The sequence below is a fragment of the Culex quinquefasciatus genome, chromosome 1 (genome assembly GCF_015732765.1).
Source record: "Culex quinquefasciatus strain JHB chromosome 1, VPISU_Cqui_1.0_pri_paternal, whole genome shotgun sequence".
Classification (NCBI taxonomy): Eukaryota; Metazoa; Arthropoda; class Insecta; order Diptera; family Culicidae; genus Culex; species Culex quinquefasciatus.
This window is the reverse complement of record NC_051861.1, coordinates 2278947-2290972: the sequence shown is the minus strand read 5'-3', so window position 1 is coordinate 2290972 and position 12026 is coordinate 2278947. Positions and strand designations below refer to the sequence as shown.

The following is a 12026-nucleotide window of genomic DNA, read 5'->3' as shown; positions in this document are numbered from 1 at the left end:
TGCATGATTGGAATGAGAATAAAGCACAATAGAATACGAACAAAATCAAGTAGGGCATTAACACACAACACAAAAAGAACGCTCTCACCCGGGGCAAAGCATGCTTCGCAGACGCCTTCCTTTTACATGATCGATGCTGCCTCCTTCTCTCTGGGCGACGGACGAGCGTTGAACCGTACTCCATCACCTCTTAGCAAGCACGCGGGGCTGCCATCGGCGCTGATGCCATCGCAGTCTCGCTTCCGCACCATCAAATGCAGCCACCAACATAGAAACCGAGAGAGGAGCCGCCTTTCTTGATGTGGACAATCACTCCACATCTAGCTCACTTCAGTCAGCCGCCCCACAAACCCCCCTCACTGCTCAGTGTGCAGTGCACACACGCACAACACTGTCGCAAGATGCGCGCTCCGACAAAAAAAAAAATGTCATCGGCGAACCAACCAGCTCACACGCAAACACAACCAAGACTTTGCTGCACCAACACTACACCACGAGACCACGAGCCTCTCACTTTCTCTCTCAAAAGTCAGCTCTTTTTCTCAAATCCAAAGAGAAAACACGCACAAGCTGAAACGTGCTGAAACTCCAAGCACTTCTTAACACCGGGGCAGAGAGCATTTTTCCTTTTTCTCTTCCGGCAAGGTAACAACTACACTCTTACACTTTTCACGTGTGTATTTGTGTGAGATGTTATATTTTCTCTCACTTGCCAAACCACGCCAAAATTAAAAGAAGCGACCATGAATTAAATTGGTCTGAATCTACATAAAACTTCAAAAAAACAAAGAATATTTTATAATCCCCGGAAAGAACACTTCACGACCGAACGATTAAGACCATTTTCGACCCGAAATTCACAACATGTACACCATAGAAACCACTTTTTTGCGGAACCCGAAACGACGTGACTTGCGCGTTTGACAACCGAACTCTCTCTCCTCCTTCTCGAGCCAACTTTCCTTGCACACACTAATCCAATATATTATAGTGGTTAACCACTTTAAGAACTCCACAGTTTTTGACTCTGATATAAGATCTAGTCGTTTAAATATCTGCCTCGCCATTCTGTTGGTCAGAATGAAGGGAGGAGGCTTGCGGGGAGGGGCAACAACGGCTACTTCTTCCTGCCCAAATGGCTTCTTTTCGCATGTTTGGAGATAAAAAGGAAGAGTCACAAAGGCTGGACGTTGCGAGAGAGAGAGTAGATTGTGTGTTCGTGTGGTCTTGTTGTCTCTTTCCAGTTGAGAAGTCGGCGTTGCACGTGGGCACGACTAAAATGGGAAAGGAAACTTGAAGAAAACTCTTTAAAAAATTGTAAAAAAAAGTGAATTTGTTTTTCCTTGGAAATTTAACCGTTTCATTTACATTTGACAACTTCTTTTTGAGATTTTGTAACAGATTGGTTGAATGTATTCATTTTAATGTTTTAAGACTTGTTACAGTTGAGACTCCCTTAACAGAAGATTCGTTTTGAAGATCGATTATCGGAAAGTTTCTTAAGAACATCGGATAATCGAATAACGTTCAATCAAAACTTTCTACTCTTATCCATTTCTCATTTTTTGATATCAAATTTGAATTTAGCGACCCCATCACCGTCATTTTGGACGCCATCTTGGAATTAAAATTTCCATTTTAAGGGTCATGTTTTAGCTCAATGACCCAAAACAATACAACCTAAATTAGAGTTTTTCGTGATTCGATTATCCGAAGAATTGATAATCCAAAGTGATTTTTTTCCTAGGACTACGGATAATCTCTACGAATAAAAAACTTTAAATAATAGATTGCAAAAAAACTATAACAAATTACGTTATAACTGCGATTAGAAATATGCTGTTTGCAAAAAAAAAGCAATTATCTAAGAATTCAAAGTTGTTTTTTTTTGTTTTTTTCTTTTTTATTTTTTGGTCCGGAAATTAATGTTTCAGAGAATTAAACATATAAATGAAAAATATGTTTCAAAAGGCATTTTACATTAGTTCAGTGGTTTTGCAATCATAAGCTTTCATAAACCATAAATTATAGCAAAATAATAAATTGTCAGTGCTGTACATCCAATATTTTCAAAAATCTAAAGATTTTTTAATAAACAAAACATGTTTGAAAATTATTTTAAACTCAGGGGAATGCATTTTACATTGATTTCAGGTAGTTGCACCTAAATTTCCATTTAAATTTTAAAGTATTTTGGGAAAACCTAATCATTGTCCCCTGATTTTCGGCCCGATTTAAAGGGAGAGAGACAAAAACTTTGTATAAAATTTGTACCTGCCTTAGATGACACTGAAAAAAAAATTTAAACTTTAAGAGGCTGCATCTCAGCAACCAGCTGTTTGGTCAAGCAAGTCGAAAAAGGATATTATAAGAAATTTTATTAGTTTTTAATTCTATTTTTTTGTATTGGTGTATTTCTTTCATAAAGAATTTTTTATATTGCGAAAAAGTAAACACTGATTGAAAATCAATTCAAAATTCCTATTCACATTTTTAAGCAAAGATGGCGTTCGAATCATGAACGCCCGAAATGTCAAAGTCACGCAGTGGTACCAACATTACGAAAAAAGTGTGCCATGGCATGACAGCCACATTTTTTTAAATGTTGGTGCTACTGAGCGATTTTGACATTTCGATCGTTCACAATTCGAACGCTGTCTTCCCTTAAAAACCTGGATAAATTGAAGAGGTGCCATTTATTTAAAACAATAATAAAGAAGACATGTTCCACTTTAATTTCAATTCTACATTTAATAATATTATTTGAAATACTGTTTGTTAATTTTCCAGACATCATTTTTTTAATTTCTCCCGTTTAAGATTTGGCACCATCGTAAAGCGCAAAAAATGACTTTTTAATTTTCCTAAACCATGCAAAAAAAGAGATGGTTAAAAATACGTATTTATTTAGAGAACTCAACTTTTATTTACAAACAGTCAAATCAACAAAATTTCGTGTACCTATTTTTCTGAAAAGTCCTAGTTATTACCTACAAGTTTGCCGAAGACACTAAATCAATCAGAATATCCCTGCTTCTTTTGACACAGGGAATGAATGGATTAAGTTTAGTTTAAATCTAATTTAATTCAAATCGTTCAAAAATCCTTTAAAAATGGAAATTGTACTTCAATTTCTCAAGAATTAAAAATATAAAAGGGTTTTAAATTGATAAGGAAATTTGACTGAATTTCCGAAACAAATACACTGAAAGAAAAAAACACGCCACTTTGCTGAGATTTTTTGATTTTTTAGTTTAAAAGACAAATTTGAAGCTGAGTCCACGATTTTTTTTTCGTACAAAATTTTTGTGGAAATTGCCTAAGATGTTACAAAAAGTTACTTCTAAAAAATACAAAAAATCATTTTTCTAAAACTGCTTTTTTGAAAAGAGCTTTAAACGTTAAAATTATCATAAACCAAACACGGGAATCGATTCTCCAGACAATTTTACATAAAAGTCTCGTACAAGTTTGTTTTTGACCACTTTTTTATACGATGCAACGGCGAGATACAGCAATAATTAAATAAAAAATATAAACATATTTAAAACACTTACGTCCTTCTCAAATTTCATTATCGAGTGAAACTGGCTCCACGAACACAAAAATTGCTTGCATAAGCTACAAAGTTTCATTGAAATCGGAGAGGGTCTGGTACAACCGATTCCCTAATTGACATGCAATTGCTCTTATACAGCGTCAAATTAGGCATTGTTAAAAAAAATACTTTAAAATAGCCATAAATACTTGGACACCTTTTTCATGAATTGTTTGAAATTGAAAATCCATCCAGCCTGGACAAATTTTCAAACCCCCACTAAATCTTTTCTGTAGCCATACAGCAACACTTGAAAAGGGCACATAAGCAGTTTGACTTCTGAAGCTATTTTGCAGATTGAAGATAATCGATTATCTTGAAAATATAATATTTTTTCAAATATCTGAAAAAGAATTGAAAACATGCTCTAACTGGTGTTGCTACATTCAATATTTTTGCCTTCCTCACCTTACTGAGGAAAGGCTATAACATCACTTGTTTTAAATAAGTTTATGATATTGATTTTTTTCAAAGATGTTCAGTAATTAAATTACCCATCAATTTTCTCATGCTCATCAACCGACTTCGGACTGTCCTGTTCTCCCTCCTCCTGGCGGTGGCCAACCCAGAGTTATGCCACTCACCAAACCACCAAAGCAACTCTTCTCCGACGACGACGACGTTCCGGGAGGCCATAAAACCGGGGCCATTCTTGGCATGGTTTGCACACTCACTTACTCACCATTTTGCCGGTCTTCCCGGGGGTGAGGGGGAGGCGGAAAACAAAAATCCCTTTTTGCAGTCAAAGCACTCTCCTGGCCTTCCCCCCCTCCCCCCCGGTGGAAGAAGGAGAAAATGCATTAACATAACCTCGCTTTTTCTTGTTGGGTTTGTGCTCTTCTTGCGACTCGATTTCATGCAGAAAATGTGGCACAACAACGCAATAGCATTTGTGTGTACACACATCGTTTATCGTTTGCAATATGGTTTGAAAATTAAATAAGATGAGAAGGAAAAGGCCCCGATGGTCATTCATTGGAACCAGCAGCAGGAGTAGAAGGAGAAATAGCACAAAAAACGGACTCCAAGTGTGAGACCTCGGAAGTGAAGTGGCCACATAGGTTCACACACACACATGCCACAATGCAGCTTTTTCTGAATGTCCTGGCCTGGTGTGTGACCGGAGTTGGCCAGGGTCCATTCAAGAAGGCACTTGAGCAGCTCGCCGGCAGCTGCAACAAGAGCACGCGATCCAATGCCGGTAGGGAAGAATCTGAAGAAGTAGCAGTTGAAGGGGATGCAATCGAATATCTGCTTTACTATTATAAATAGACGAAACCGGTGCAGTTCAGAGCAGAAGCGAGTGTACTTTTTGGTCTGAGCTCCTTGCAGAAAAGTCTCGACAAGAGTGGAGCAAAAGCAGCAGCAGCAGTTTTGAGATTCGAATCGATGAGATGATACATCACACTGCAGCAGCAGAGACGAGTGATATCACCGAGAGCAGAGTGAATTTGTTTGATTTAAAGAAGAAAGGAAATGAGCTCAAAAACACACACAATCACACACCCACGTGTGTGCTTTAAGGGGAAGTTGCTTGATTGAATGGCTGGCTCTCGGAATCAGCAGATTGGGAATCAAGAATGGACGACGACGACGATCCAAGTTGGCCGAGATTGATTGATTCGGTTAAATGTGTGGGAGGGCAGGGCGTTTGTCTGGAAAATGCAGTCCCGAGGAAAGGGAGAGCAAGTGTGAATGGGTCGTTCAAGTGACTGGGACGATTGACTTTATTTTTTTTCGAAGAGATGATATCGAGAATTCATTCATGAAAATCGTTGGTCATTATTCTATGAATGATGTGCAGAAATATCATCAATGGAGAGTTTTTTTAATATTTAATATCATATCTCAGTATTTTTTTTATTTATTTTTTTTGAACCTGACAGCAATAAAGTTGTCTAATGATATTGAATTGACCATTGCAATGCATTGGAAAATGGCTTAAGTTTAGTAAATTTTCACTATTTCACGGAACTCGTGAAATTTTGGTCTTTCGATGAAATTTGGTGCTTTAATATTGTTCTCTATCCGTATTACTAACATCGTCACATTTTTACACATTTTTAGCCATGAAATAAAAAATCGTGAATTTTAAGAATATTAATGAGCTGCTTGTTAAACGTCACTATTTTAACAATTAGATTTAGTCTTAAGCAGTTTTAAATAAATAAAAATACATTTACTTTAAATAACCAAAGCACAACAAAGGTGCTCAATTTTAATCAAAATTCAGCGGATTCTTTCGCTGGATCAGCGTTTTTTTTTGCACTGATTCTGCGTTTTATTTCGTTGACGTCTGGTTTTTTTATTCGATGGTATTCGCTACCGTGGAAGCTTTTCTTGAAATATTTTGTTGACGTCGAACTGTCAAAAACCGGTAAAAACATTACTACCACAGTTTTTTGTGATATCAAAAAAGAAAAAAATATTATTTAATTGATTTATGACAGATTGATGACAATGAATTATTTCAAGAAATTCCACCGCTGATCTACCGAAATCTGTCAATATACGGCTCTGGTTTCAAAAGCTTGTTGAGTTCAGGGATCTGACACGCATGCAGTTTCCTGAAGTCCCCGCTAGAGGCGCTGTCAATATTGTTTACGTGTGGTTTTTGAAAAGTTCGTATGAAATAAATACATAAATTTTTTTCCCAAATTATTTTTTTTTGCATGTTTTTTTTTCTTTTCCATATATTTGCGAGCTAATTACAATTATTACGTAAATTTTTCCACATTTTACGTTTATTAGATCAATAAAACAAAGTTCTACTTGACGATACAATACAACCAAACTCACTTAACTAAACTAAAAATCTTAATAGCTTCAGTTACCTTGAAATAAAATAAAATAAGTTTGATTCTTCCTGACCGTTGGTTTAAAATGAATTGATTATTTAGTTTATTTCAGCACGCAGAAAAATAAGGCATATTTGAATCAACAAAACATTTTGTTTATTTGAAAATCAAGATGTTTGTTGAATCAACGCTAAACGTCAAAGCAACTTTTTGAAAACAACAAAAGACTTTTGTGGAATTGAGAAAATCAAGGTTTGTTTCAACACAAAATCGGCGTTGATTATATTCAACAAAAATTTTGTTGAAACAAACCTCGTACAGGCTGATTCTACAAAACATTTTTCTGCGTGAGTCAAAAAAGCTTCAAACTAGCTGTCACTGAACACCACAATGCTGATATGCAAACATTAGGTGCTTGACGGAATTAAATGCTGTTCCTCTAGTTGCCCCATGAGGTTAAAAGTAAAAAAGACAAAAAAAAAAACGCAAAAAAGTTTTTATTTTTGTTGTTTATGTTCGATGCGCATACGACATTTTCAAAAGCCACGTGCCAAAAACTTGGTTCGATTTTGACTTCACTCGCTTTATATGTGGATGACAGTCGTGACGGAGCCATGGTTGAGTTCCGTCAACCAACCGTGAGATGAGAATGATAACTGTCATTTCTGCAGCTAACCTACAGATATGTAGATTAGATAAGGTAAGTTGGGACTTCCCTGCTGTCAAAATAGTTAATCATGTCAAACTGAACAGAAAAACGCGTTTTGCTGAATTTATTTTTTTGAATTTTTTTTTTCAAGAGCGTATTTCGGTTCAGATTGATAACTCTACCGAAAAAAAATCCGGCGAAATTTGCCCGGAAAATGGTCAAATTTTCATTTTTCTGAAAATCTCTATATAAAATCCAGGTCTCGTGCTAACTAACAATTTTGACAGCTGGAAAACCCGCCCAACCCTTACCCTTCTCGTGGCGCAGGGGTAGCGGCTTCGGCTGCCGATCCCGATGATGCTATGAGACGCGGGTTCGATTCCCGCCTTATCCACTGAGCTTCTATCGGATGGTGAAGTAAAACGTCGGTCCCGGTTTCTTCTGTCTCGTCAGAGGCGCTGGAGCAGAAATCCCACGTTAGAGGAAGGCCATGCCCCGGGGGGCGTAGTGCCAATAGTTTCGTTTTTCCTTACTTGAAAATAGCGAAACATTTCGCTAGCATTAAATGATGTGTCTAAAATAGATTTAAACGATAGTTCACTTTAAATATAAAGAATACCGGTTATTAAACGAATCAATCCAATAACTTTTTTTTTGGAAATTTGTTTTTTTCGAAATGTGGTCATATTGAAAGCGTTTAAAAATAATTGGCTTAGCTATGCAAATAAATGTCAATGAATTTGTTGCTTCTTGTCACTGTCTTTTCACTGTTTCTTCAATGATTCTTTTCTATTTTCAATCCAATGTCAATTCCAAACAAACCATAATCTGATGTCTGTTGATCCTGTTTATAATCTTCCAGACTTGAACCATAATCGCGTTGAGGCATATTTTTTTCAATACAGTTATCCCTCATATTCAGTTTACAGATCGGCCAATGTTGAAAAAATCACAGAAAATCGTTAATTGAACATAATGATTCGCTTTTACCTTCATTTGAAAGTTTTTCTTGCGATCTTTCGAATGCTGTGTCGAACTACTGGAAATTTTAACTTTTACATCAAGTTTTTGAAGAAGAACTTTGACCGTTGAAATCCACAAATTTGGAACACTTTTTTCTTACGGATGTAAGCAAACTTTGGGTTTCTCCATGAGCAGGGGAACTATACCCTTTCTCAGTCTATTTCTATTATGGGCCTATCAGCACTTTGATCATAAATTACAGCTTAATTGAAGTGGTTTTGACTGCTCCAAAGTAATAAATAGCTCAAATAAAAGTGAGCAAGCAACTCTCCATTGTTGATACATCTGAAAATGTTGATTTAATAGCGGAAAATGGCAAAAGTGATGAGAATTGGTCGAACGGCTTAGTGTGATTAAAATGGGTACATTTCCGCTACATATTTTTTACAAAATAATTACTTCATGCACTGAAACCAATTAAATTCAAGCTTAGTGACGTTTTATACATGGTCTGATAACGTTTTTTTGTGAATATATTAGTAAAATTCAGGTGTTTCGCAATTGTGGGAGGCACAACAACATCCTACAATTATGGAACAGGCAATTTGGAGACAGTGTTTTGCTGATCTGGATAAAAAAGTCTTTAAATTAGGTTTTTTTGTTTTTTTTAAAGTACTACTTTTACTAGAGAAATAGCAAGAGAATGTCCAAGTAAAGGTCCTTAAAATAGTAGGGTCGACATAATAGCTGCATTTGGCATGCTATTGACAAATTATCACAAAAGTGTTCCGAATTGATGGGTGTTCCGTATATGTGAGATGACTGTAGCATAAAAAACAGTGTTGAAAATCTGGCGACTATGATTAATTTTGCGATTATTCGCTGCATGTTACACCCCACGAATAAGACTGCTGAGAATAATCTTTATTCTCAAATTGCCACGACTAGCTGTCATTCGTCAAGAGTGCTGTCGATGATTGTAACAACCCATGACTGCTGGCAGTAAAGGGGCAAGATTGGATCTTGATCGCAGCAAGTTGATGACTAAACCCAATAAAAAACCATAAAGATGCTTGCATTAGAAATTCTGGGGTATCCTCTAACACACTAAGCTATTGAACAAAACAGTGAGGAAATAAACTAGTGTTGAGTAAACTAGGTTTGGTAAAAAGTGCAAGATAAAGGACAGCACACACTGAATGGTCCCTAGAATCATGCTTTCAGTGCCGAAAAATTGATGAGGTTGAACACCTTAATCGCACTAAAAAACCCCTTCTTGTATTGTCCAGTTCTCCGTTGATTCAGCCACCGAGAGAGATTAGACTCAATGTTAACTGATAACAGACTATAATATAAACATTCAAATGTCAGCACTTATAAACAGACATGGACAGAACACATCGAGAAGTTGGTCGTGAAACGTCGCCTTATACTCAACTTTAAAGAGGAATTTTGGTTCAAAAAAAGGTTAGAATGCGGTTTGTGTTATTAATAGTGTTTATACAACAAATAAGTGCAACTACATCGTTCGAGTGCGGTGTACGGAAATTGACAATTAACGATGCTATCGTTCATGGACAACCGACATCCCACGGAGACTGGCCGTGGCATGTGGCCATTTACCATAGAGGATAATTAACCTACAATTATACCTGTGGTGGCACTTTGATTAGTAAAAACTTTGTGCTCACTGCAAATCACTGCATTCGGGGCGAAAACGGATATGTGGTCTCGAAAAGAAAGATTTTCGTTCGATTGGGTTTACACAATTTGGAGAATCTCAACCCGCAAACCTTCCAGCAGCACAATGTTTATCAAATCCATGAGTACAACGTTTCAAATAATCGCAAAAATGATATTGCGATTTTGGAGCTGGCGACGCAGGCAACATTCACCGATTACGTGCAGCCAGCGTGTTTGAATTTGGTGGAAGACTTGACTGGCCAGTTTGGAACCGCCGTTGGGTGGGGTGCCGATGAAACGGACAAAATATCTCCGGACTTGAAAAGCCAGCGAATGCCAGTCGTCAGCACGATACAATGCATCGAAAACAATGATGGAGCTTTTAGGCAAATTTTGGATAGAAGTATATTCTGTGCTGGGTACACGAACGGGACTACCGTTTGTAACGGCGACAGTGGTGGAGGGATTCACTTTGAAAGAAACGGCGTTTGGTACGTTGGCGGGATAGTTTCCTTTACCGCTAGACGGGACGCTAGAAATCGATGTCATTTGGAGAGTTACGCTGGATTCACGGATGTGCAGTACTTTTTGCCTTGGCTTCGGAGTGTAACTGGGCTGGATTTTGTGGAAGAAAGTGCAGGTAATATCTAGACCCTGATCAAAAGTTACTTTAGTCATGTTCAAGAACATAAATAAATATGAGCTGTTGAATACAGTTACAGAAGGGAATGACCAACTGCCTGCGGATTGCGGCCGATATCTGGTCGACCGGATATACGGTGGATCGAATGCCAAGTTGTACGAATTCCCGTGGCTAGTTCGATTGTTACATACAAACAATACTACGGGTTTACGCGGCTGCCATGGATCGCTGATCAACAAACGTTACATTCTAACCAGTGCGGACTGTGCCCTGGATGTTAACAATAAACCGTAAGAAAACGGTACGAATTCAATTAGATACGAATTTGATAGCAGATTTTTGCAATTATATTTACAGTGCTCAAATTGAGTTGGGAGAATACGACGACAGTCGGGATCAAGACTGCAACGTGAACGACGCCAGCGATTGTGCCCCACCAGTGCAAAGAGTTGGCATTGAGAGTATCACTGCCCATCCGCAGTATGGCAGTTACTTACGGGACGACATTGCCTTGGTTCGTCTTGATCGTGATGTAGTACTGGATGGTGAGTTCAAATAACGTTTTTATTTGATACCAAGATCCATAACGTTTCATAAATATATAAATTTATTTTCTAGATAATATTCACCCAATTTGCCTTCCGCTGACTCAACCATTAAAACAGCTAAGACATCAACAGTACATCGTCGCCGGTTGGGGAAGGCTCAAGTACAAGCAAGACTTTCCTAATGTCCTGCAAAAGGCAACCGTTCCCGTGTTAGCTCAATATGAGTGCCAAGAAATTTTCCAAATTCGTTACGACATTGGCGAAGACGTCATATGCACTGGAGGAAGTGGACATCCCAACACGTGCACATGGGACAATGGAGCCCCGCTGGGTTATCCATCGCGGTACAACGATCGCGTTCGATTTGTACAGTTTGGAATCACATCGATCAATGGATGTGAACGAAACCCATCGAAAATCACCTTCCTTCCAAACTATGTGGACTGGATTCTGGCCAACTTAAGGCCGTGATATGACAAATAAATTAGAAACATGAGCAACTCTCTACGAAATCGGCCGATTTCGACCTTTTTTATTTTTTGTATTTTTTGATTTGACATAAACTTTGTGGGGGCCTTCCCTATGACCAAATAAGCTATTTTGCGTCATTGGTTCACCCATACAAGTCTCCATACAATTTTGGCTGCTGTCCATACAAAAATGGTATGTAAATATTCAAACAGCTGTAACTTTTGAGTGGATTTTCTGATCAATTTGGTGTCTTCGGCAAAGTTGTAGGTATTGTTGAGGACTTTTGAGAAAAAAATAGGTACACGGAAAAAAAATTTGCAGATTTTTTAATCAACTTTTTTTTCACTGAAACTCAATTTCCAAAAATACGTATTTTTTGATTTTCGCGATTTTTTGACATGTTTTAGGGGACAACATGGTCAAAAAATCTGCCGCCGAGTTATGATTTTTTGAAAAAATAGTGATTTTTGGAAAAAATCGAAATTTCATGCAAAAACAAGTTTGACATGATTTTTTAATGCAAAATTGAATTTGCAATCGAAAAGTACTTTACAGATTTTTTGATAAAGAGCTCCGTTTTCAAGATATAGCCACCGAAAGTTTGATTTTGACGAAATATTTGCAGTTTTTCGATTTTTGAAAATAGTGACCATGAGTGACCATTTTCAAAAAT

General features: G+C 37.4%; 1 protein-coding gene across 1 annotated transcript; it reads left to right on the top strand.

Moving 5' to 3' along the window:
• Nucleotides 1–4681: 4681 nt before the first annotated feature.
• On the top strand, nucleotides 4682–11382 carry LOC6035175 (prostasin). The gene is made up of 5 exons (XM_038266806.1): nucleotides 4682–4799; nucleotides 9642–10331; nucleotides 10408–10624; nucleotides 10692–10879; nucleotides 10953–11382. The coding sequence occupies exons 1-5, from the start codon at nucleotides 4682–4684 to the stop codon at nucleotides 11351–11353; spliced, it is 1614 nt and encodes a 537-aa protein (XP_038122734.1). The 3' UTR covers nucleotides 11354–11382.
• Nucleotides 11383–12026: the final 644 nt, after the last annotated feature.